Source organism: Cervus elaphus, chromosome 20 (genome assembly GCF_910594005.1).
Source record: "Cervus elaphus chromosome 20, mCerEla1.1, whole genome shotgun sequence".
In the NCBI taxonomy this organism is placed as follows: domain Eukaryota; kingdom Metazoa; phylum Chordata; class Mammalia; order Artiodactyla; family Cervidae; genus Cervus; species Cervus elaphus.
The window spans coordinates 42,192,161-42,216,945 of NC_057834.1; the positions used below are offsets into that span (position 1 = coordinate 42,192,161).

Here is a 24,785-nt window from a genome sequence, read left to right on the forward strand (position 1 = left end):
GAACCCTTCTTCCCCCAGGCTCCTAAATCCTTAACTTCAGCTATAGAGAAAAACAAGATCCCCTGGGAATGACTTCTTAAATCCTAGAGACAAAAGTCAAACCTAGAAACTGCTGTCCTGGGAAGCTGGCTGAATTCTATCCATATTCTGGATGGGTAAACTCACCTGCAGAAATATATAGTGAAAACCCACTAGGCCTGTATTTTTTTCAGATTTTAAGTGGCAAAAATCAGTTTGGTAAGGAGTTTTAGGAAGGGAGGGAGAAAGAAAGGGAAAGAAAGGAAGGAGCCGGAATAAAAGAATAGAAAAATATGACATACTACGAGCCAGTATTCTTTCATGAAACCAGTCTCATGTGTGCATGTACAGGGTCAAGAAGTAGAATATATTTTTTACTGTGTGTTGTGGTCAAAACAATGTCTGAAAAACTACTGTGATAGACAATGGAATTATTTTAAGAGACCTAGAAAGGGTTGAAAAGTCATCTACTTCATTCCTCTATACTTAGGCAGTGTTTCCTTTAAGGAGTGTGTGTTAGTCGCTTACGCCTATCCAACTCTTTGAGACCCCATGGACTGTAGCCTGCCAGGCTCTTCTGTCCATGGAATTCTCCAGGCAAGAATATTGGAGTGGGTTGCCGTTCCCCTCTCCAGGGACTCTTCCAGGGATGGAACCTGGGTCTCCTGCATTGCAGTCAGATTCCTTACGGTCTGAGCCACCAGGGAAGCCCCCATTTAAAGAATAGGCCAGACTTAGTTATTCTTCTTGCTTCATTCTTCCCATCTCAATATATACTATTAATGGCTTGTGAATAATTTGTGTCTTGAAAGCTATTATTTCAGTAAAGAAAGCTTTAGCTTAAAATATGAAGGGAATTCTGCCAAGTTCCTCTTTTCTCTATGGCTCTTCCATTACCCTGTGACCCTGGGGCCATGGACACATTCCACGTCTGGAAGCACTGTCGGAAGTGCAGACCTGAAAGCCTGGGTTACTAGAATATCATGTGGTCAAATATTCCTGTGGATCTATTTTTTAATATATGTTTACTTGAAAGTAAACATTTTTCTCCTTTCCCTAATTGTTTATTAAAATATTTTTATTGTCCTATGTAAGTCATATGAGAGCCTGAAGCACTTGAATTTGACTTTGTCCCTTCTCAGTGGGGGAAGCTTGCTTTTGTGCTAATCAGGGCTATGGTCTCTGGCTGAAATTTCTGTTTTTACCCCCATTACACACACTCGCTTCATTCCTGCCATTTTCATTCGTTCAACATTTGGATCAAAAGGCTCACATGTACATGTGGGTAAGGGTGCTGATGGCAGGGGAACACTTTTATCATCAACAGTGGGCCACTGGCCCAGTGATAACAGTAAAATAATAATAATGATTATTATTTAAAAAAAAAATAATGATTATTATTAACACATATTTTTCAACCCTTTCCTGTGCTAAGCAAATTACGTGCATTGGGTCTGTGAATTCTCCTAATAACCCTATCTCATAATTGAAGAAACTGAGCTTAGATGCGGGTAAGTAATGTGCTGGTTTGTGAGTGGCAGGACTCTTTACCTGGTCTCTCCTTTCATTTTTTTTTCACTGACTGAATACTGAATCTGAGTGTTTTCCTCCAAAGACCTCTTCCCTAAAAGGCAGTTGTGACACCAATCAGATAGATTATGTTCCTTGAAGTCATGCCTTGTTAACTGGCATCTGAAGTACACCACAGATTTTATTTACCAGGCAAGAGGGGGTCATTGCAAACGTGGATGGAGGAAGGGGAGCCCTTGGGTAAATTGTTTACAAAGCTGTACACAGATGTGTTTTGGGAGAGAAGAAAAGCAAATACTGTGAACTTACTTAACTGGTTTTATTTCCTGTACATGTTTGTCATGGGTCAGGGTTGCTATTCAGCTAGTTGTTCAACATTTTGAGTACCAATCCTGCCAGTAAATCTTGGTGTTTGACCTGTAGGGGTCATGGGAGTTCTTGGAGCTCTTTGAGGGAGAGCAACAGGGGATGGGGAGAATTTTTGTGCAATTAGAAAAGTAATCTTTTGAAGAATAACATGCTTTCCTTTTTCCCTTTCTGAGAAAATGACTTGATCCTCAGTTGGCCCTTGACATTCATCTGCCTAGGGGAGATAAGGATTTGTTACAGAAGGAATGAGGGGTAAATAACTGAGATATTTGGCTTCTGACATTCAACATGGGATTTTATAGCAAGACACGAACTTTCTAAGCCAGGTTAGTGGCTTGAAAGAGGATTTCCTAAATTCCCTTTAAAAAAGAGAATTCCTGTGCCTCCCTGAAGAGCCCCGCTTGGGGAACTTAATTCAGTAAGTTCTCCCAGACGGTATGGCAGCCAGGCCCGATGCCTGCTGTTCAGTGGCCGCAGGACATGAAGCCAAGGCAGGCGGGCAGGCCTATGTTTTTGGTCCTGGGGGAATGATGGGAAGTAGGGGAACAAGAAATAGGCGCAAGGGGGAAACTGTCAGATGTGTGTCCCAATCTCTCCCCTCCAGGCTTCTGTGTAGAGATGACAGGGGTGCATCATAGAATTGGAGGGAATGGCAGAGACTGGTCCTACTTGGGCCCTCGTAAGGAGGCCCAGGATGCTCTGTTCCCCTCTGTGACACCATGCAGAAGTGTGGTCAGGCAGGAGGCCTGGAGATCTAGCTTTCCTGGGAAAGCCACAGTGAGAGCCACAGTGATTGACTGGCTGGCTGGTGGCTGGAGGGGTGAACTTACGGGAGAAGGTGACCCTGGAGTGAACATTGCAGAAGGAACCACCGCCTTCTGCTTCCCTGGGCCAGGGCGCCATGGGCCTCGTAGACCCACAGTCACAGGCTAAGAAGAGGTGGAGGGAGGGCCGCGGGGCCTGAGCACCCTGAGGGAGGCCACCTCACAGATCGTAGCCGTATGGTCTCCAGCCACAGATTTCAGCTGCAGACACCAACAGGGCAAGGAGTGGCCGGGTGGAGAGGGGACATGGCCCCAAAGGCCAGAGCAGTCAAAGGACACTACACCTGAGGGGTCTCTGGGTTCTCTCCTTTGTCATATGGTTGATAAGCCCTGCTGATACACTTGGAGAGATGCTGGGAAAGAGGGTGAAGGTGTGAGAATGCTGAGAAAAATGTGAGATTGCTGAGAAATGTTATTTTCATCCAGAGAATAAGTGTTACCTAAAGGAGTTATTTAAATTACTGATGAGGCTTAACTTTCTTTTTTTGCTTTTCTTTTAATTATTTTAATAATTGTGAAATATTTAAGAAATAAGAAGTCATGTAAAGAACTTCTGTATCTACTACCACTCAGTACAAAAGACAGAAACATTACCAATACAGTTGAAACTTCCAGTATACCACTCCACAAATGTCACTTTTATTAGGTTGAACAATATGAAATTGTCAATATTTGACTGTTTTTTACCTACCAAAAAACCCCAATAATTTTATATGAGCTTGATATTTAACCTTTATGAGTTTGATCAGTACCTTGATCATTCTGTTGCCCGCTTGGAATGTTTTTCTTCCTTTCCTTCACTTATTTACATCCTACCTGTGCTTTAAGACAAGATCTGAGCGCTAATTCTTTCACGTTTTCACTGAAGACTTGAACCTGCATAGAGCTATCCGCCCCCACCAACCCAGAATGTACTGCCTATCTCTGGCAGCATTACTTTATTTAAAAAAAAATATTTATTTAGGCTGTGCTGGGTCTTAGTTGCAGCATGTGGAATCTTTAGTTGCAGCATGCAGGATCTAATCCCCTGACCAGGGATCAAACCCAGGGCCCCCTGCATTGGGAGTATGGAGCCTTAGCCACTGGACCACTAAGGAAGTCCCTCATGTAGCATTATTTTATATGTCATATTCTTTCATTGTCTGGACTGCAAGAATTAGCACCTAGCGATATTATTTTGCCTGTTATGCTGTTTTGTTAGTTAACACGTGGAAGAAATAACAGGATTTGACTCAATTTTTATTGGATTAAAGACAGTATATAGTTTATTTCTTGGAAGTTATGATTTGCAGTAATTTTATAAAAGATGTTTGAGCCCCACACCCAAACTAGTTAGGAGAGACACCTTAAAGGGAAGAAATCTGAGAAAGAATCAGAATATGGAGCCTATCATCCATGAGTGTAGTTAAGTTTTATCATGTCCCATTAAATACTTATGGGATAGGGTATCTTAAGAACTAACAATAAAAGCCACCATTTATGGAGGAACTAACATAACTCAGGTGCCATCCTAGGCATTTTATATACTATCATCTCTATAATACAATAACCCTACAATGTAGGGAATATCAAGCTCTATCAAGTTAACCATACTTATTTCCATTCTTAGCCATAAAAATGTCCTGTGGTAATTTCTTTCTTCTTTTTTTAATCCAGTCTTTATACCAATGTATTTATCAGTATAGTTAGGCCATGCTGAATTAGCAAATTAATCAAATCTCAGAGGCTTAGCACAGTAAATGTTTGTGGTGGTTCTGGTGAAACCCAGTGTATTTTGAAAAGCTCAGTAGTTCAGGCCTTCTCCCTGGGGTGACTTAGGAATCTTGGCTGTTTCTATCTTATGTTTCTACCATTCCTCTAAGTAGGAAAAGAAGAGCCACACCAGCCTTTAAGCAGGCTGGGAGTCACCCATCACTTAACACCCATATTCCCATTTGCCAGGACTCAATGTTGAGGCCCTACCTAACACTTGCAAGGGAGGCTGAGAAATGCAGAGAGAACATGAATATTCAATAAGCCACAGCCAATGAATCAGGTGGAGTGGAGCCAGGTATCCCAAGAGGGTCACTTTATTTGTAGGATTGGAGAATCAGAGATAACCTCCTCAGTTCCAGTGGTATCAAGTTCAGCGGGCTGAGGTAGCTAGATTATCTGACCATCTTTCAGGTTTTAGAGGTGCTTGGACTTTCACAGATATTGAAGAACATTTGGGGCAAAGGTAAAGGAAGACATAAAATAACAGTAACAACAATAATAATAGTAAGCCACTTAGAATAAGAAGGAACTCTATAATAGTTCTTTGGGCACATGTGTTCATATGATTATTGAGAGGCTATCATTTCTCTGGGAAGACAGGATGTGAAGCATCTTGTTCAACGAACCCTGGGCCTGAGGTGCTTTCCCTGGGGACCATGAACAGACATGGGAATGGGCTTTAAACCTCAAAGTGTTTGCAAAATTTTGTGTATATGCACAAACGTGCATTTTTCTGGTAGAGATTATCCATAGCTTTCATAAAGATTTTCAATAGCTTCATAATGCATAAAACGTTAACATTTACTTTTCTAAACTAGGAATAGGATTTCTGAATAGGAGAAGCAGAGATCAGAGGCTGTCAGGAAGCAGGTGCATAGGAAAGAGGAAATTCATATTCCCACCTGACTCATAGTACTAACACACCAATGCATTTACATGCAAACCTAGAAGTGAGAATTATTTCCTGGCTGAATGAAGGTTAAATAATTTTCCTTCTTTAAAATGATTTTAAATTGGTGAATCTTGGCACTTTCACATTTTCAAATTTTATTACCTTTATGTCTCAGGCAATGGGAAAGGCATTAAAAATGCCTTTTTGGCTATCACAGGAGATGGTCTCCTTGCTATCTCTAACTCTTACTGTATATAGCCAACAATTAGAAGATAATCCAAAAAAATCTGACCACTTATCTACACCAGAAAAATTTTAAACTTATTTCTGGAGGATACCTCAGTCTCCTCAACTGTAAAACAATGATATTAATCCTCATGTCCTTCAAAAGGATGACTTAAGTTTTTTTAATGTCCACAGTTGTGTCTGGAAATTATTACAACTATAATAAAAAACAAACACTGCTAAATTAGAAAAAGAATGTATCTTAGACCAAAAACATTTTTAAATTAAATTTTGCTTTGCAATCTCTTATAATGAACAAGCCACATAACAAGTGTGTCCATGAAGTGGAGAAGGAAATGGCAACCCACTCCAGTATTCTTGCCGAGACAAGTCCATAGACAGAGGAGCCTGGTGGGCTACAGTCCATGGGGTTACATGACTGAGCATGCATGCTTGAGGGTGGAGGGAGATGGGTTGGTAGCAATAAACTGGTAAATCTAAAAAAAAAAAGAAAAAAAGTGTGTCCAAAAGTAATCCAATTCATTTTTCCATGAAGTTTTATGGAATCAGTTTAATTACTCGATTCTCATACCTGCTCACCTCCATGGCAACAACCTAGATGGAACAAGTATAGATTTGCTTCTTGGTATCTCTTAACTAATATTAATTTAATTCTAAATTTAACTAAGTTATTATCTCCCATGAAATCATATAGCAGCTCACAAAGAAGTCTTCATGACTGATGCAGTTACTGCTCATGCATTTCTTGAAAAATGTTTTGAAGACAGAGACGTTCCATTACTTCTTGTTGGAAGAGAATGAGGAATTCTGCTTTGAGAAACCCAAAATGAAAACTTCCTCCAGCTATTTCTCACCTCCTGAGAATTTTCTGAGCCCCTAGGAAAGAACTCAGAGCCTGTAAACACAAGGAATTACCAAACAATATTCATAAGTACAATTTACAGCAGCCTCCAAGATCCCATTTTTTATTTGAAACTGGTCAGATACAGCTCTTCACTTGCCCTTTATTTCACGATGATTTCCCTGTCAAGCTAGACATTTCGTGTCTCCTCCTCCTACATGTTGGCTTCTTTAGACTTCTAGGCTCAGTGCAATCAGTTGTCAATTTTTTTGAGTTGGGAGATGCTCAGATGGTGAAAACTGCTGCCACTGTTTTCCTAGCTCTTCCAAAATGAGTCGCTCCCTTTGAGCTCTTGGTTTTGACGACCCCGAGTGTGTTCTATAAGAGTGGGATGCTCATTTTTAAGGAAACCTGGCATTGGTCCCCACGAAGCTGCTTTCTGCCTGGACTGACCTCACTGTCCTCTCCAATCCCCACCCTGACATGTACCAGTCACCCTCACACTGAACCTGAGCGGTCAGTGATTGGGTCTGTACATTGACAGAACGACAGCAGAGGGGCACCCAAGGCTCACTACTTCTGAAGACATGTTGAAATCATTTGTGATCTCTGCCTTGACAGTCTCCAAGCTACAGGTGTTTCCAATTTTCAACTCGTGGCAGAAACCATAAGCCAAGGAAGCAAATAAGTGTTTCCAAAAACTGTTGAAAAGAAACACCCTCCTGCTACCTAACTGTGAAATGCCCAACTTGGGACTTCCATTAACTTTTGACCTTCTTTCTTAGAAACCCATATGGAGAGGATTCAATTTTTCTAAGTTGGTTACTGAAGACTGGGATAGCTTTTTAGCAGCAGTATTAGGGTCCCAATTTCTTCAATACAAAAACTGAGTTGGCTTTCAGACCCATCCCCAATATGTTATAGAGGCCTACGTGAATTCATTCCTAAGGATTTGATCCAGGCTATTTGTTCTGCTGCTTTGGTTTTTCCCGTAATCATCAAGATGGTTCAAATATAGGAGAATGACAAGTATCAATTATATTATTAATATTTCACTCTAGAAATTTGTGTGTTAGCTGATGACACAATGTTCCAAGACTGTCAAAATTAATATGGGTTTTCCCTCTTTAGCTAGGGGAATACATTTCTGGAAATGGAAGTGCTAACTATATAGTTTTTTTCAAGATGCTGCTCTGGTGTTGCAAGTGTTCTTCAAATGCTCTGAGGTTATAGATGTCTCTACCCCTGATTTCTTCTAGCTACCAGTCATTCAACTGTTGATCAATCCCCCTAGGCTGTGGCAGAGCTAGAATATCTTTTCCATTGTCAAAGGACTTACTCCATCCCTTGATGATCTGTTGATCTTTATCCTTGTTTCCTGAATTCTTTCCTCAAAGGTGTCCCCAGCCCCTGCAAAACTCCCATTTTAACATTCAGCAGAATATTTTTCCTTTATTTCTTTGTGGCAGGCATCATCACTCACACACATTTTGTTAGCCATTATGGGTCAAAACTGTCTCCCAGGGCACAAACTAAATTACAGAAAAATAGGTCACAAAGAAGTAAACAACATACTCCAGAACTCACTCAACTGAAGCGCAGCTCCACAGTTCCCACCCTGGTCCAGGCCACCATCATCTCTCACCTGCAAATTGCAATAGCTCACTAACCTTGCCCCTACCAGTTATTCTCTCCAAGTGGCCAGAGTGGTCCTTTAAAAACATTAGTCAGGCCATGTCACTCCTTGGCTCAAAATCCTCCCATGACTTTACTTTCACTAAGAATAAAACCTGAACTTGACTTCACCTTCTTTAGGTCTGTGCTCAAATGTCACCTTAATGACGAAGCCTTCTCCAACCACCCCTACTGCTGTACCACACCCCCACTTCCTTGTCCTTCCCTTTTCCTCACCCCTAGCACTTACACCACCGTATCACTCTTATATATTCATTTATTTTTGTGGTAGATTGTATTCTTCAAGATGACCACAACAAGATTTCGCATTCCACACACTTTTCTTACAATGTGATGTTTCTGCTACTTCCTTTGAGAGATGTTTCCCATCCCTCTTGAACCAAGGTGGGTCTGTAACTGTGGTGGAACTGATGCTAGCCTCAGTGACCTCTGAGGCTAGGTCACAAAAACCCATACAACTTCTGCCTGGTCTTTTTGGGACCCTCAATCTTGGAACTCAGCCATTATGATATGAGGAGGCCTAGGCCACATGGAGAGGCCAACTGTTGACTGTTCTGACCAACAGCCCTAGATGCAGTCCAAGCCAACAGTCATCATCAACTTCTAAACTTCTGAGGAAGCTTTTGAGATGACTTCAGCCTCAGCCACTGCATGAGACTCCAAGTGAGAACTTTTAAGCTTAGTCTAATGACCTCCCAGAACTGTGAGGGATAAGAGTACAACTGTTGTGCTAAGCCACTAAGTTTTGCAACCATTTGTTATTCTATAATAGATATTGGAACAATTTACATGTATATTGTATGTCTCTCCTCACTAAAGTTTCATGAATTCAAGGATTTTGTTTTCTTTGTTATTGCATTCCCAGCACCTAGAACAGTGCCTGGCATATAGCAAGTACTCAAGAAATATTTGCTGAATAAATGAATGGATGCATAGATGCATTTTCAGTAAGGTACTCTAATGGTTATTGATCAGTGGGAGATGGTACAATCTGCTGGGTTAGACCTCACTGGCATAGACCTCATTGGCATAGATCATAAGTTGGCCCTTAAGAGCATGGCAAAATATTTTTCAGCAAGAATATTTCAGAGGCAAATGACATTATAATGAATTATAGTAATTTTGGGGAGAAAACATAAAATAGGATTAGAGCTTCATGCAGAATGTCTTTTGACGATTCATTCCATAACCCCACCATGGGCCTTTCCAGATCAGGTCTGGAAAAGCTTCAGAAGTATTTTCAGAAGGCTCAGTGATTCTTACAATTCAAAGAATAAAATTCTTCCCATGAATGACTAGTTGAAATCACTCATGTTTCTGGTTTGAAATGGGAAGATGAAAATGGGTGGTGGTGCATGCATATGCACAGGTGCTCAATCTGGGATGCTTCCTTCTACTGCCTATTTTCATAGTCTGGTGGTTTGGAGTGTGTACAAGAGAAGGAATAAATATGGTTCTGCATCCACCTAGTCTTGCACCAAGTACTTTGATTTAGCATTTGGTTTAGAACAAATAGTTGTGTATTGCTTAAAGAGCAATAATATCCTCAAATATCCAAAGAAAATACTAAAATTTTATCACCTCAGGAGGTAATAAAGGAAAAAATTTCTTAAGTTACTTGGGAAAGAGGTTACTTTTTGTTTGAGGAAGAATAACAGGAGGATAATCTTGACTGGACCAAACAATTTCTTTGGGCCAATCCATCTCAGCCTTGATTGGAGCAAAAAGCTATTGGGGAGTCTACAGTTTCTTTGAAGATCTACGACGAGTCTATTCATCTCAAAGCAGTTTCCATACATGAATCACCTTGATAAGCAATCACGTGTGGCTTCCAGAATCTAGAAAGGTTTACGGTAAAAACAGCTTTTAAAAGCTCTTCACTTAATGCTACTTGACTGAAATGTCTCTTGAGGTACAGTGAGTGCCATTTTGATGCCTTTGTTCCAATGACAGTCGTTGGTGCCATTGGGCCTCACCATCTGGCCTATAGCATGATGTTGTCCTCTTGATTAGGTAGAAGCCTTGGGTGGAAAGTGTGGAGATTCTCAAAATTTTCCCAGGAAGTGCAGGGAAGTATTTTCTTTGGAAACCCCATCGTTCTCACCAAAATCTAGAGATTGCTTCTAAAGCTAATTATTTTCCATTTCATTTTTTAAATTATTTATTTATTTGCAGGCCCAGACAAACTTGACTAGAAAAGAAGCCCGGGCATGAGTTAGTATGAGTCCATGACGTGCCACGCACTCCAACCAATTGAAAAACCACGAAAGGGGGAGGGCGGAAGTGACGAGCCGTATCCCTCCGCGGAGCGAGAGGGTCGGTGGGGGGAGTCGGCGTCTCTCTCCCCCGCGCCAGCTCCCGTACACGGAGCCGCATTCCTTGGCCCCCCCGCCCCCCTCCCTCGGGGCCCCCCCCGCCCCCCTCGGGAAAAAAATCCACCCCAAATCACTCGAACCCGAGGGAGGTTTCCTTTCACCCTCGCGGAGACGAGATTTCAACGGTTCCCTCTTCTCCGTCTCCCCCCCAAGCCCCCGTCCCCTCCCCTGCTCCCACCCCCTTCTCCCGGCGCCGGGTGCAAGGTCCCTTTAAGGCGACGGCGCCTTCCTCGGGTCAGACTACCGGCGGCGACGACCACGGGAGGTGAGTGAGCGAGCGAGCCTTCCCTCTCCCCACCCCCTTCTCCCGGGGGTTCCGTTATCTTTTTGCTCGGCGAGACGTTCCGAGGCGAGACAATGAGAGGGGGATGGGGCGGGAACGCGAGGAGTGGGGGCGGGGGCCCGGTGGCGCGCGCCCCCGCCCCCCTCGAGTGGCGGCGCGGTCCGCGGCGGCAGCCGGCGTGGGGTGCGGCGCGCGGGCGCGTGTATGAGTGCGTGCGCCCCGGGAGCCGCGGGAGCCGCGCGGCGGGCCGGGCCGGGGAGGCCCCTGTCTGCCTGCCGGTCGCCCCCGCCCCCCGGCGCCCGCCGCGGCGCGCGCGCGCACTCGCGCCCCACGGTCCCGCACACACCCGACGTCCACACGCACACCCGGCGCGAGGCGTCTCGGAGGAGTGGGCGGGCGCGGGTGCGGGCGGCGGCCCGCTGGGGAAGGGGCGGAGGCGCGGGCGGTGGCGAGACGGCGAGGCGCGGCGGGAGGGGCGGGCGAGGGGGCGAGGCCGCGCCGGGGAGGCCGGCGGGCCGACGTCCCCCGGGGGTGGGGGTGGTGCTCGGCCCTCCCCCGCCACCCCCGCCGGGGAACTAGTGGGGCGCTCTTTTTGAGCGCGGGGAGGAAAATGAGTGATTGCCTAGCCGCTCCCTTGTGTTATGTAATCCCGCCTATAGTACATCCGAAGCCTTAGTGCGCTGCAGTTAGTTTACAAAGTCTCCTCCCCTGGCTCTAAAATTTCTTCGGGATGGCGCCGTGATTTATAAAATGGGATGGGGCGGAAAAAGCTTATTTTCGTATGGTTATATCCTGCCGCGGTGGGCGCCATGTTTATCCCAGGGACTATTTTCTCTAGATTCTTAGCACCTTCTGAAAAGGAGGGATATCGTTGATCCACCTGCTTCTTCTGCTTTCGCAAGTTGTCCTGCTTTCTCTCTCGTCAGACGCGGGATTCCTTCAAACTGTTAATAATACAGGACGTTTCTCTGCTTGTCTAGGATATTTTCGGCTCAGAAAAAGGTAGAGCTGGAAAGAATCTTCTAAGACATTTAGTCCAAACTTATTTTTCGAGATGGAAACTGAGATACAGGTGTCCCATCTCGGAATAGCCGTCATTCTATTGCAGACTGTGGCCCAGCCCTCTACACTCCTTTAGACACCTCCCACCTCCGCGCTAAACCCCAGAGACGTGCAATTTTACTTTCAAAGGAATTTTTCCATCTAGATGAAGGGAAACGGCGGGGGCGGAGGGCTGCTGCTTGGCAAACGACGTTGAATTTTGAGACCCGTTGCTTTTGGCTCTGGAATTTGGATTCTGAGTTTGAACTACTTAGCACAATCGGTCTTAACTTCAGGATGCATAAAAAGTACCTTGCAGGTCGCTAAAAGTGCTGTTTGCGGGATACCTCAGCTACAAGCATATTTGGATGGGATGCTGAGGGGGGCGTATCGTCTGTACTTTTTTAATCTTCAGTCCTTCAGCTGAAACTGATTAAGGTAACCACGGTATTAACAGTTATGGTTCTAGTATAAAGGTGCCCAAACTATCATCTTCGAACAATTAAGGGGCAATCTGTGCCCTTGATTTCCTCCCCTTTCTATATTACGGTTATAACGTACCAGCTATGCTGAAGTATCTCAAGATAGAATCTCTTGGGATGAACATGATTTTGTGTCCACCCCACCTTGTACCAGTGGTAAATCTGGAAAAGCAGTTCCCAAAATGTGGCCTACTAATTCCTGGGTTCCCCTCAGGCCCTCTCAGGAGAGCTACGAGGTGGTAACTGTTTTCAAAATAATACTGAGACCCTGGTTAGCTTTTTCACTGGCATTTGCACTGATGGTCCAAAGGCAACACTTAATAAAACTACTGTGGGAAACAACTACCATGCTTACTTGAGAATGTCTTTGATGAAGCAGTAAGAATAATCATTAAGTTTCAACCCTTCAGTACACGTATTTTTAATTTGTAAGAATCCGTGACCAAATGGGAAGTGTGCAAAAACCACTGATACTGCCTACTGAGGTAAATCTTTGTCATAAGGAAAGGTACTTGTGAGATCTAGCTGCGAGTTGCTTGTATCCTGGACCATCATTTTTACTTGGAAAGAACGACTGACAAACTAGTTTTTCACACTTGAGCGTTTGCCAATGGTTTCTTGAAAGCAAATGAAGTGAGCTTGTCACTTCAAGGAAAACAATTGACAGTATTTGTTCTCAGTGATAAAAATTTGAGAGCGAAAGTTAGAATTTTTAGAAATTTGATATCTCAAGTTTAACAACTTCTGGTACTTAAAAGACTTTCCTTGCAAGTCAGTGTTAATGTCTGATTTTTTAAAATATATTTTATGGTGAAATGTCTCAGCATTTGAAAGATAGGCATAATTCAGTAAATCTGTAGTTTCAAATGACTTTTGCATAACTCAAGTCACTGTGAATAATCTTCAAAATTCACAATACATTGATGGAGTTTAATGTAACTTTCATCAGTAGGGTTTCAGATTCCAATATGCAACTATTGTTTAAGAAACTTTTGTCTAGTTTTAGTACTGTTTCGATACACACATCTATCTGAAAAGGTTTTTAGAACGCGTTTCCCTTTTTCTGTCTGTGTGACAGCAGATCTTCATTATATACATAACCAAAACAACATAGAAGAGCAGACTGAATGCAGAAGCAGGTTTGAGAATCAAACTGCCTTCTATTAACCTAGACATGAAAGATTTCCGAAAATGTAAAACAACATCATTTCACTGTTTTGGGGGAAAATAGTCATTTTTAGTTGAAAATTTGTTAAATATTTTAATTATGTTATCATGTAATGGGTTTGTTGTTTTTTAGTGTACTGATATTTAAACTTTTTACATTTTAATTTCTAAAGTAAATATCAAAAGATCTTTTCCACAGTAATAAAAGCTCTTTGAGATCTTTAATAATTTTAAGAATGTAAAGGGGTTCTGAGACCAGAAACTGGGTCTGTCCTATCCTTCTGCTCCTGAGGTCATCCAAATCTGTCTCCCATTTAGAAACTTCTGGAGAATTCAGAGATGTTAGTTGGAGTTAATAGTGGAAGAGGCAGTGAATTGGGAGAGAATTGCACAGCAAAAAAAGCTTAGTAAATATCCCAGACCAGCTGTAACCTTGGGCAAGTTGCTTAAACTCTCTAAACCTCATTTGACCTGATCTATAAAGTGTATTACTTAGGACATAGTTAGGAAAATTCATTGTGGTAATGAATGTAAAGCGCATAATAATGCCTGGTATTGTATGACAACAAAATAAAATATATTCCAAATGAAGTTTCGTCTTTTTTCTCCATATATGTCTTTTTGTTGTAAGTGGAGATTTCTGATTTAAATTGCAAATCCTAGAGCTGGTGGTGTCTTTGTCATAGTATCAGTATGATAAGACTTTTGGCAGTGTGGTTTGTGATAATAAACCATATCCACAAAAACATTTTTACATGTAACTCGGGAGGAGAGGAGAAAGAAATAACATTTTGCTAGCTTTGGCAGAGTTAAATGAAATTGAGTAGAAATGGAATTTAGACAAACATGTCAATGAAGAACTTCTCTTGGGAGAGAAACTGAATATTGAACGCTTTAAAAATAGGAAACTCAACTGCTCACTACAGTTGTTCAGTAAAGAGCTCATAGTGAATATATACGGATTCTTCTGGATAGGAAGTTTGCTGCCAGATAAGTGGGAACTATTTTATGTTTAGGAATATTAGACATTATTAAGAGTAAGAACCCATTGTGAAAGTTATATGTGAGGTTCTACAATAGTTCCTGTGAAGGATAGAATGGGTAAATAAAAGCTTCTTACTACAAGTTCAACAATAATTTGTTTCATAGCCATACTAAGTATTCAGCCCTATAGATTTTCTGTAATTAATCCCTTTTAAAGGAAAAAATTGAGGTAACTAGACCTTTGTTGTTTTCAGCCCCTAAGTTGTGTCCAGATTCTTTGCAACCCTATAGACTGCAGCACGCCAGACTCCCCTGTCCTTCACTGTCTTGTGGAGTTTGCTCAAATTCGTGTCCATTAAGTCAGTGATGCTATCTAACCATCTCATCCTCTGCTGCCCCCTCCCTTCTCCTTATGCCTTCAACTTGAATACAAATGCAAATTGTTTTGAGGATTATTATTGTTTATTTCTCACCCAGGAGCAAGAGAGAGTAGTATTCTAAATTTTTTGTTTGTTTTTAAAACATTTTTTCTGTTCCACATGTTCTTTTTATCTTGATTTATGGGTGGGTATGCACTAGCAGTGGAGAAGGCAGTGGCACCCCACTCCAGTTCTCTTGCCTGGAAAATCCCATGGACGGAGGAGCCTGGTGGGCTGTGGTCCATGGGGTCACTCAGAGTCAGACACGACTGAGCAACTTCACTTTCACTTTTCACTTTCATGCACTGGAGAAGAAAATGGCAACCCACTCCAGTGTTCTTGCCTGGAGGATCCCAGGGACGGGGGAGCCTGGTGGGCTGCCGTCTATGGGGTAGCACAGTGTTGGACACGACTGAAGCGACTTAGCAGCAGCAGCAGCATGCACTAGCAGTGAGTTGAAAATGTTAGGTACTGAATTCTTCATTCATGAAATTACTTTAGCACTATAAAAGAATTAGACAAAGGAATCCAGAACTTCACAAGCCAAATCGGGAGAATTTTGGTAGAAAACAGATGTTTTCTTAATCTTATTTGAGATGAAGATAGGTAAACCTTTCTGCCCATTAAATACCTCAGAAGTAGACTGACAGTTGTCAGACTGAGGAATTCTTTTTGCTGCTTTTAAATAAGATTGCGTAGTCTTTTTGTATCTTGCTTTTCAGTTGCATAGGTTTTTACTCATTAGCTGATTTTATAGGACCATATTTGCTGGCATTTAAGGTAACAGTTCAGTCCTCCCTAGAAAGGTATGTATCTGGTACACCCATATTATGGTGGAAAGATAAATGCCAAAGACTTAAAATCACTAGTAGTCCTGTGTAAGTTGCAGTGTTGACTAAAATTTACTGAGTACACGGAAGTCATGTTACCAGTGAGGTTACTACCGCAGAACAGAGAAACCAAATAGTTACCAAGATGTCAGATGATCAAGATGTCTTGATTAGTGGAAGATGGCAGTGTTCATCTCATCTTGCAGTACCTCCTTGGTAATCTGTGCACCCCAACTTAGTTTTATTTTTTCTAGTATTATTTAATTATTGTGCAATATATTAAGAATTGTGTATATATAATCTATGTGAAAATTACTCTTAGAAATGAAAGCAAGTTAACAGAAAATTCAACCCACAAGGCTACCGGTTTGATTTAATAGCAAAAAGGAAATGGCATAATGCTAGAGGTATAAAATATCACAACCAAAAGATGATTCGGTAGTTTTACCCCTGTTTTTTTCTTTTTCTTTAAATTTCAGCTTTATTGAGGTGTAACTGACATAAAATTGTAGGATATTAAAGTGTACATCATGGTAATTTCATACATAAATATTGTGAAACTATTCCCCCATTCAGTTAACACACCCATCACCTCACATATTTAGGTTGTGTATGTGTGAACATTTAAGTTCTACTCTTTTAGTGAATCTCAGTTATACAGTGTTATCAACTGTAGCCACCATATTTTGCATTAGATTCTCAGACCTTATTCAAGAAAATTTCATGCATGTAAAAAAAAGGTGAAAGAATACAAGGAGAATCTGCAATGAACCCACCACCTAGACTCAATGATTTTTAACATGCTGGCATATTTGATGTCTATAAGAAAACACCAAAACATGTATTTGCTGAACCACCTGAAAGTCATGATACTTCCACTGAACCATTTGCTAAGAGTAAATACATTCTCCTACATAACTAATACTGCTACCCTTTCTAAGAAAAGTAAAATTTCCAAATATAATCTTATATCTAGTCTATTTTTAAATGTTCTAGTTGTCCCCAATATGTCATTTGTACCTTTTTTATGAACCAGAATCCAGTGAAGTTTCACATGTTGCATTTTGTTATATCTTCTCTGGGTGTGTGCATGTGTGTAACTGTGGGTGTGTGCTTGACATTTTTAGTGTGTTAGTTTTATAAAGTATTCTGCATTTGTCTGATTATTTTGTTTTAAAATGTCCCATTTTCTGGATTTATCTCATTATTTCTCTGTGGTACTACTTATTCTTCTATTGCTGTACTTCCTAAAAACTGGAAGTTAAATTTAAGTGCTAGATTTGATTCAGGTTAATGTTATTGTCAGTGGCTTTTTTTGTTGTTGTTGTTCTAACAAAAGAACAGCTGATGACAAGTAGAGTTTGGATTATCGGCTCACATTTTTCTATTTAAACTTGTTATTGTCATAACCTTTGGCTTTGAGATATAGAGCTACTTCTGTAATTTTAAGTTCAAGCACAATAAGACTTGGAGAAAGACCATAGTAATAAGTTTGCATTTTGTCATTTTGGTTCGCCACCCTCTGAGAAAATGATCTGAAAGTTGAAGAGGCAAGAAGAATTGATATGTTTAGCAAAAGCAACCCATAGAGGAATAGAATAGTAAAGAGGTCAAAACCAGAAATTTTCAAAATGGAGATTTGGGGACTTTGGAAAATTATTTTCACAGGGATTATTTACCACAGTTAATACTGATAATGGGGATTACTGATAGTAACCATGAATTTAGAGAACTAACACCATAGTGCTGTGCTAAAGTTTTCTAAGGAGAAATTATGTACTTGGGCAGGAACAAGCTCTTTCACGGGTAGATCATTATAGGGTGAAACAAAACTAAGTGTTTATGAGCTTTATAAAAATGTTTCTATTTAAAAAAATGTTTTTATTGTGTAAGATGTAACCATTTGAACAATTCATGGGAATCTGTGCTCATCTTTTCTGTTGCAGAGAGGATAAGTTATTTTAAAAAGAAATGAGAAAATTAACATAAAGTAAATCACCTTGGGCTTCCCTTGTGGCTCAGCTAGTAAAGAATCCCCTGGGATTCTTTGAAGAAGAATTGCTGGGAAAGATTGAAGGTGGGAGGAGAAGGGGACAACAGAGCATGAGATGGATGGACGGCATCACCGGCTCCATGGACATGGGTTCGAGTGAGCTCCAGGAGTTGGTGATGGACAGGGAGGCCCGGTATGCTGAAGTCCATGGAGTCGCAAAGAGCTGGACACGACTAAGGGACTGAACTGAATACAACTATACTTCAGTTTAAAAGAAAAATGAGAATTCTTTATGCATAGAATGTGAGATGGTTTTTGTTTTTTTTTTTAAATTTCTGCTTCAGAATGTGGATTCAATTTGATCTGGGCTTCTCAGTCTTGGCACTGTTAATATTTTGGGCCTGGTAAATAAACCTGGCTATCTCGTGCATTGCAGGATGTTTAATAGCACCCCTGGCCACTCGTCTCTAGATAGATGCCAGTAGCACCCTTCCCCAGCCCCACCCCTAGTATGAGTACCAAAAGTGTCTCCAGACATTGCCACATGTCTTCTGGGGGCAGGTTATCCCTGTTTGAATGTTACTGAGTTGGATAAAAGCCACTGGCATATGTAGATTCCTTAATGATCTAGATTTCCTTTTATATAACCTGTGTGCAGCTGTTGAACATAGTTACCTTCTGTAGATAACGCTGCACAGTTTGGACTGTCTTTACTGTATGCTGAAGAACACTGGAATATGATGACCTTTTTTTTTTAGCTCTGTTGGAAATTTTATTGAAGGTAGAAAGCAGCTCTTCATTTGTAAGTCAGGTGTAGGTCTTTGCTTTATTTCATCCCCCTCCCACTGCCCAATTTGCTTGAAAAAGAACCTGATTAGCTATGTGTTCTGGATAAAGTTTGTGTTAGGAGTACTTAAAAGTTTTGTTTGAAATTCTCGAAAAAATCTTGGGATTCACGAAAAGACAGTCTTTTTAAAAAGTTACTGAGAACCATTATTCAGTATTTCATAATAACCTGTAAGGGAAAAGAATCTGAAAAAGAACATGTATAGGCATAACGGAATCACTTTGCTGCACACCTGGAACTGACACATCGTAAATCAGTTCTTTTCAGTTTAATAAATGAGAAAGACATGGTCCCTGCCCACTCAGATATTTCTGGTAGTTAAGGGAAGAATGTTAAATTGAATTATCTTATATGTTAGTTAAATATGAATGTTCCTGTTGTTCCAGCGTATCAGCTAAGAGCCCCGGAGTTCAAGGGTCATAGGAGCTAAGCAACTCCACATTATAAAGTAAGTTGCAGGGACTTCCCTGGTGGTCCATTAATGAGGATTCTGTGCTCCTAATTCAGAGGGCAGGGTTCAATCTCTAGTCCAGGAGCTAAGATCCCATATACCCTATAGCATGACTATAAATTAATAAATAACAGGGCCATCTCTGCAGGACTTGTAAATTGGGAAAGTCAGAAGCTACTTATGCTAGTGTTTGGAAAAGTGGCCAAACATAGGCTTACCATATGACCCAGAAATTCCTCTCAGGTTACTTATCCAAAAGAATGAAAACATATGCACATACAGAGACTTGGGCCCAAATGTTCATAGCAGATTTATTCATAATAACCTGAAAAATTGAAAACAACTATCTGCCAACATGTGGATGGATAAACAAATGATGGCTTGTCCATGAATGAAGTGCTGCTGCTAAGTCGCTTCAGTCGTGTCCGACTGTGCGACCCCATAGACGGCAGCCCACCAGGCTCCCCCATCCCTGGGATTCTCTAGGCAAGAATGCTGGAGTGGGTTGCCATTTCCTTCTCCAGTGCATGAAAGTGAAAAGTGAAAGTGAAGTCGCTCAGTCGTGTCCAACTCTTAGCGACCTCATGGACCGCAGCCTACCAGGCTCCTCCGTCCATGGGATTTTCCAGGCAAGAGTACTGGAGTGGGGTGCCGTTGCCTTCTCCAAAATGAAGCACTACTCAGTGATAAAAAATAAACTACTTAAAAATTCAGCAAAACCTAGATGATTGTGTTAAGGTAATGAAGGCAGACTCAAAAAAAAAGTTACTTGCTAAAGGACTTGATTAAAATCTATATGTTGTGTCGTCTTTAATTCTTCTTAAAAAATTTTTTTAACTAGATGTGAATTCTACCAGTAAGGAAAATGATGTAGGCATCTTGTGAAGGGGAAGGGAAAGGTTTGGAAAAGAGTGAAAGTACTGAGAATTAATAAATGTAAATTTAAAAGATTGAAACATCTCAAGAATCTCAGGAGAAAATAGAATTTAAGGTTCTAAGACAAGGGTTATTTGTAGATGTGGAATTTTTTTCTTTTTTTTTTGCCAAATGACACAGAAGCAAATTGAAGATAGTTGACTAAGAGTTGGGGATTAATGTGGAAATAATTTTATGTTTAAAATGAGCAGAAAAGCCCCTAGCATCTAGACTGTGATCTTGGGATATCATTCTGTAACAGAAGGAATCAGGGTTCCTTGGGAAAATGGATGATTGTTGTTATGGGGCAGGAATGTATGAGATGAGCCTGGAACTTTTTTTTTTATCCCATAGCCAGAATTTTATCAAACACTACTAAGCATTGTGTCACAAGAACTCAAGGAGCCAACTGAGAAGTTCCCAGTGAGCAAAATAGGACACTCTGAATATCAATAAGGTTAACTGCTGTGGATCAAAGCACATCAAATATGATTAAATCTGTAATGTGATACAATGATAGTTTAAGAACAAGCTTATTGGTCACTTTGAAGAAATACTAGTGAAACATTATTATTTTGAAAATCGGTAAATAAAGAGAAGCAAAATGGAAAGAATCAAGACTTCTATTTGAACTGCACCACTGGGTAACCAGATAGTAGATATGTTTTTGTTTTTTAAAATCAGAGTGTTTCAGTTAACAAATGAAAAGGAAGTGATAGATTTAGAATGACTATATCTAGGCATTGAGCCTGGATGGGAGGGTTCCTGATGGAAGAAAATCCTGCCCTTATGAGTAGTCTTGTGGGGGGAGAGGGCAGTGTTAAACCTGTATCTAATCATGCCTGTAGATGCAGCTTATGAAGATCTAGAAATTAAGAGACCTAAGAAATCTATCAAATAATCATAATATGTAGACCTTATTTAACTCCAAATCAAAGCAAACTTTAAGAAATATAGTGTTTAATGAAGACATGGAACCAACCTAAATGTCTTATCAACAGAGGAATAAATAAGATGTGGTACATGTGTACAATGGAATACTACTCAGCCACAAAAAGGAATGAAATAATGCCATTTGCTGCAACATGCATAGACCTAAAGATTATAATACTGAGTGAAGTCAGACAGAGAAAGACAAATAGAGAATATCACTTATACCTGGAATCTTAAAAAATGATACAGATGAACTTATTTACAAAACAGAAACAGGCTCACAGACTTCAAAAACAAACTTATGAACTTCCTTGGTGATAACAGTGGGTAAGAATCCACCTGACAATGCAGGGGACACCGGTTTGATCCCTGGTTCGAGAAGATTCCACGTCACAGAAAAACTAAACCTGTGCCCCACAGTTACTGAGCCGTAAGGTTCCATGAGCCTGTCTTCCGTAACACGGGAAGCCACCACAATGAGAAGCCGGCATGCCTAAACCGAGAGTAGCCCCACTGTCCACAACTAGCAAAAGTGAGCACGCTGCAATGAGGACGCAGAGCAACCAAATGAATAATTTAAAGAAAAAAGCAAATGTATGGTTACCAAAGGGGAAAGGTGGGGGGAGGAATAAATTAGGAGTTTGGGATTAACATATACACATTACTGTGTATAAAATGTGTATAAAATAGATAATCAACAAGGACCTGCTGTGTAGCACAGCAAACTGTCCTCAGTATTCCGTAATAACTAACACGGGAAAAGAATCTGAAAAAAAATGGATATATGAACATGTATAACTGAATCCTTTTGTTGTACACCTGAAACTAATACAACATTGTAAATCATACTCCAATAACTGTATTTGAGCAGCTTCCCCAGTGGTCCAGTGGTTAAGAATCTGCCTGCCAGTTCAGGGATGTTCGATCCCTGATCCAGGATGATCACACATGCAAAAGAGCAACTAAACCCATGTAACACAACTACTGAGCCCACTCACCTTGGGTCTGTGCTCTAGGACAAGAGAAGCTACCGCAATGAGAAGCACGAACACTGCAACCAAGAGGAGTCCCTGTTTGCCTCTAGAGAAAGCCCACATGCAGCAGTGAAGACCCAGTGCAGCCAAAAATAAATAAAGCTTTAAAAAAAATTACAGTATTTGAGAGAATTTGAGGTTTCAGTGTTGCCTGTATATTTGATATTGAGACTATAAATCTTTTAGGCATGTTAATGGTATTATGACTTGTTTATTTAATTAATTTTTAACTTGGCTGTGTGTCTTGCAGGATCTTAGTTCCCCAGCCAAGGATCAAATCCTGCCCTGGCAGTGAAAGTGCCAGGTCCTAATCACTGGACTCCCAAGGAATTCTCTGTGATTTTTTTAAATTTTATTTTTGGATACATGATTCTTTTCAAGACCTTATCTTTTAGAGATACATAATATGTTTCAGGTGGCGCAGTGGTAAAGAATCCATATGCCAGTGCTGGAGACGCAGGCTCAATTCTTGGGTCAGGAAGAACCCCTTGAGTAGGAAATGGCAACCCATTCCAGTATTCTTGCTTGGAAAATTCCATGGACAGAGGATGGCTACAGTCACAAAGAGTTGGACATGATTGAGCGCATACAACACACAAAATATTTAGGAATGTGATATTAGGAATTAATTGCAAAATAATATGAAGGAAAGAGGGCGTAAATGAAATAAGGTTGGTTGATACTTTTAAAAAATTATTTTTTGACTGTGCTGGGCATTCTTTGCTGTGCACAGGCTTTCTCTGGTTGCAGCAAGCAGGGGCTGCTCCCTAGTCGCGGTGTGCAGACTTCTCATTGTGGAGCGTGGGAGCAGTTAGTTACGGCTCATGGGCCTAGTTGCTTCGGGGCGTGCAGGATCTTCCTGGGTCAGGAATTGAACCAATGACCCCAGCATAGCAAGGTGGATTCTTAACCACTGGACCACCAGGAAAGCCTAGTTGATCATTTTTAAAGCTGGGTTATGGGGGGTGGGGGTAGGGGGGGTGTGTGTCCCAGTCAAAGATCGAACCTGGGCCCCCTTTAGTTGAAGCAGAGTCCTCACAGGTGGACTGCCAGGGAGTTCCGTACTCTTGTATATAATTAAAGTTTATATCTTCTTTTAAGAATAGCAGGAAAGGAATCCCTAGAGTATTGATTCCAAGATTCATAGTTGTAATCTGATGGGGGTTTGCCCCTTTACTTTGCTACAGTGTGATTCTCAAATTTACTGCCTGTCCAGGTTTTCCTCTTGATGAGCATGGTGTTCCCTACGTGCTGGCCTTGAATTTCCAAAATTCACATTTTTACCTGGCACTTTTTCAGGAGAAATGAAAATGTTTCAGCTTGAACATAACTTTTGTTTTTTAGTGTGAAACATATGCCAAGCCTATGAGTACAGTTATCCTTTATAGCAAAATAATAGAGAGGGAAATTTTACAGATTTTTTTTTTTCCTTGTGAGAAATAAAGCTGAAGGTTTAGTGTGGAGAGAAGTTAAACACAAGTAGACTGATTGTTTGGAAAGATTTATACATTTTAGTACTACATATATAGTAATTCTTGTCTTTGTTCAAAAATAGTTGAAAGGTAACTATATGCCATAGATCACTTGACTGTATTCTCACGGATCAGAGAATGATCGTGTTTCTTGAGCATCTTGGTGGAGATACTAAATATAGCACTTCATTGTATTAATGAAAATTCCTTTTTGATAGCTGGAAAACTACAAAAGGGTACTAAATTTGCATTTTTCACTTTTAAAGTTTACAAGGAATTTACTTCAGGTTGATATCTATTTTGGCATGGCCCATCTTTTCAGCAGAGTTAATTTTTTAGCCCTGAGCTATAGATGGTGAAATGAAAGGCATGATCCCATTCTCAGATACAGAGTCTAGATCAGAATTGAGAACTGTTTGAAAAATTTGGTTTCAGTGTCTTTTCTGAAATGTTGGGCGTAAGTCATAAAATATGTTCAGTCAGCAGATTTATTACTTTTCTGAGTTGATACGCCTTGTTGGTTAACTCCATCTTTCACATAGTAAAAATCTTGAAAAATATATTCTGAGTTGAATTTTCTATCTTGAACCCTTTAATTTACATTGGTTGTCTTGGCAGAGCATATACCCTAGGAAGTTATTTTTTTCTCACTTGGTAAAAAGTAATTAGGACATAAATGTCCTTCTTGCCATCTTTTCACAGCGGCCTTTTCCACTCTTTGTTTCTTAGAATACCTTCTTCATGGTGGAAATAACATAATTTGACTGTGAGGTGGAGGAAACTTTTGTTATTAATCTTCATTGTTTGACAAAACATGAACTCAGTCTTTTAAGATGCTATAAATAGTTGAGGTAAAAGACTAGCCTTTGGATGTGCTATTAAAATATCCATATTCATGACACTGAAAACCACAATTTGCATTTGGATAGCTCTACTTATTCCCATAGAAAGTTTTCTACCGATTCCTCAGTATATGTATGAGGACTCTGCTTGCAGCTGGTCAGAGCTGAAAGAAAGTCCTTAAAAAATATTTATCCACAGTTTATATTCATTCTGATGGATGTTTTATAGTATACATGAATTATCTGTTGGCTTTGGACTCTAAGACAGTTATACAATAAAGAACATTAGTATAAAATTAAGTAGTTAGAAAAAAGTTGTTTAGAATGTTAGCTCTTTCAGTGGAACTAGACTGGAAAATACAAAAGTGTGTTGTGTAGGCTTGACTCAAAGAAAGCTTGTGATATAGATTTGGCTTTTTAATTCAGTTTCTGGCTAGCATTGTCTTTTGTATATGTAAATTAAATGCAAAACTAAGAAAATTTACTGGAGAAGGAAATGGCAACCCCTTCCAGCATTCTTGCCTGGAAAATCCCACAAATAGAGGAG

The 24,785-nt window shown here is 40.6% G+C and overlaps 2 protein-coding genes across 8 annotated transcripts in view; both read left to right on the plus strand.

Moving 5' to 3' along the window:
* Nucleotides 1-24,785, plus strand: part of POGZ (pogo transposable element derived with ZNF domain) — a 57,688-nt gene that overhangs the window by 407 nt on the left and 32,496 nt on the right. For 3 of the 7 annotated variants that reach the window (XM_043876018.1, XM_043876023.1, XM_043876025.1), the window contains exon 1: nucleotides 10,463-10,810. The exons of 1 other annotated variant lie outside the window; for it this stretch is intronic. The gene's annotated coding sequence lies outside the window, so the exon portion shown is untranslated. Of the gene's footprint in view, nucleotides 1-10,462; nucleotides 10,811-19,019; nucleotides 19,040-22,422; nucleotides 22,596-24,785 lie in introns of those variants that run through there. 3 more of the 7 variants (XM_043876024.1, XM_043876020.1, XM_043876019.1) reach the window with 3 other exon arrangements.
* LOC122676597 (translation initiation factor IF-2-like) lies at nucleotides 10,819-17,893 on the plus strand. The gene is made up of 2 exons (XM_043876026.1): nucleotides 10,819-12,307; nucleotides 17,698-17,893. The coding sequence occupies exon 1, from the start codon at nucleotides 10,903-10,905 to the stop codon at nucleotides 11,422-11,424; it is 522 nt and encodes a 173-aa protein (XP_043731961.1). The 5' UTR covers nucleotides 10,819-10,902; the 3' UTR covers nucleotides 11,425-12,307; nucleotides 17,698-17,893.

Coding starts and splice junctions, on each gene's coding strand:
- LOC122676597 (XM_043876026.1), top strand. CDS start 10,903: ATGAGAGGGGGATGGGGCGGGAACGCGAGGAGTGGGGGCGGGGGCCCG.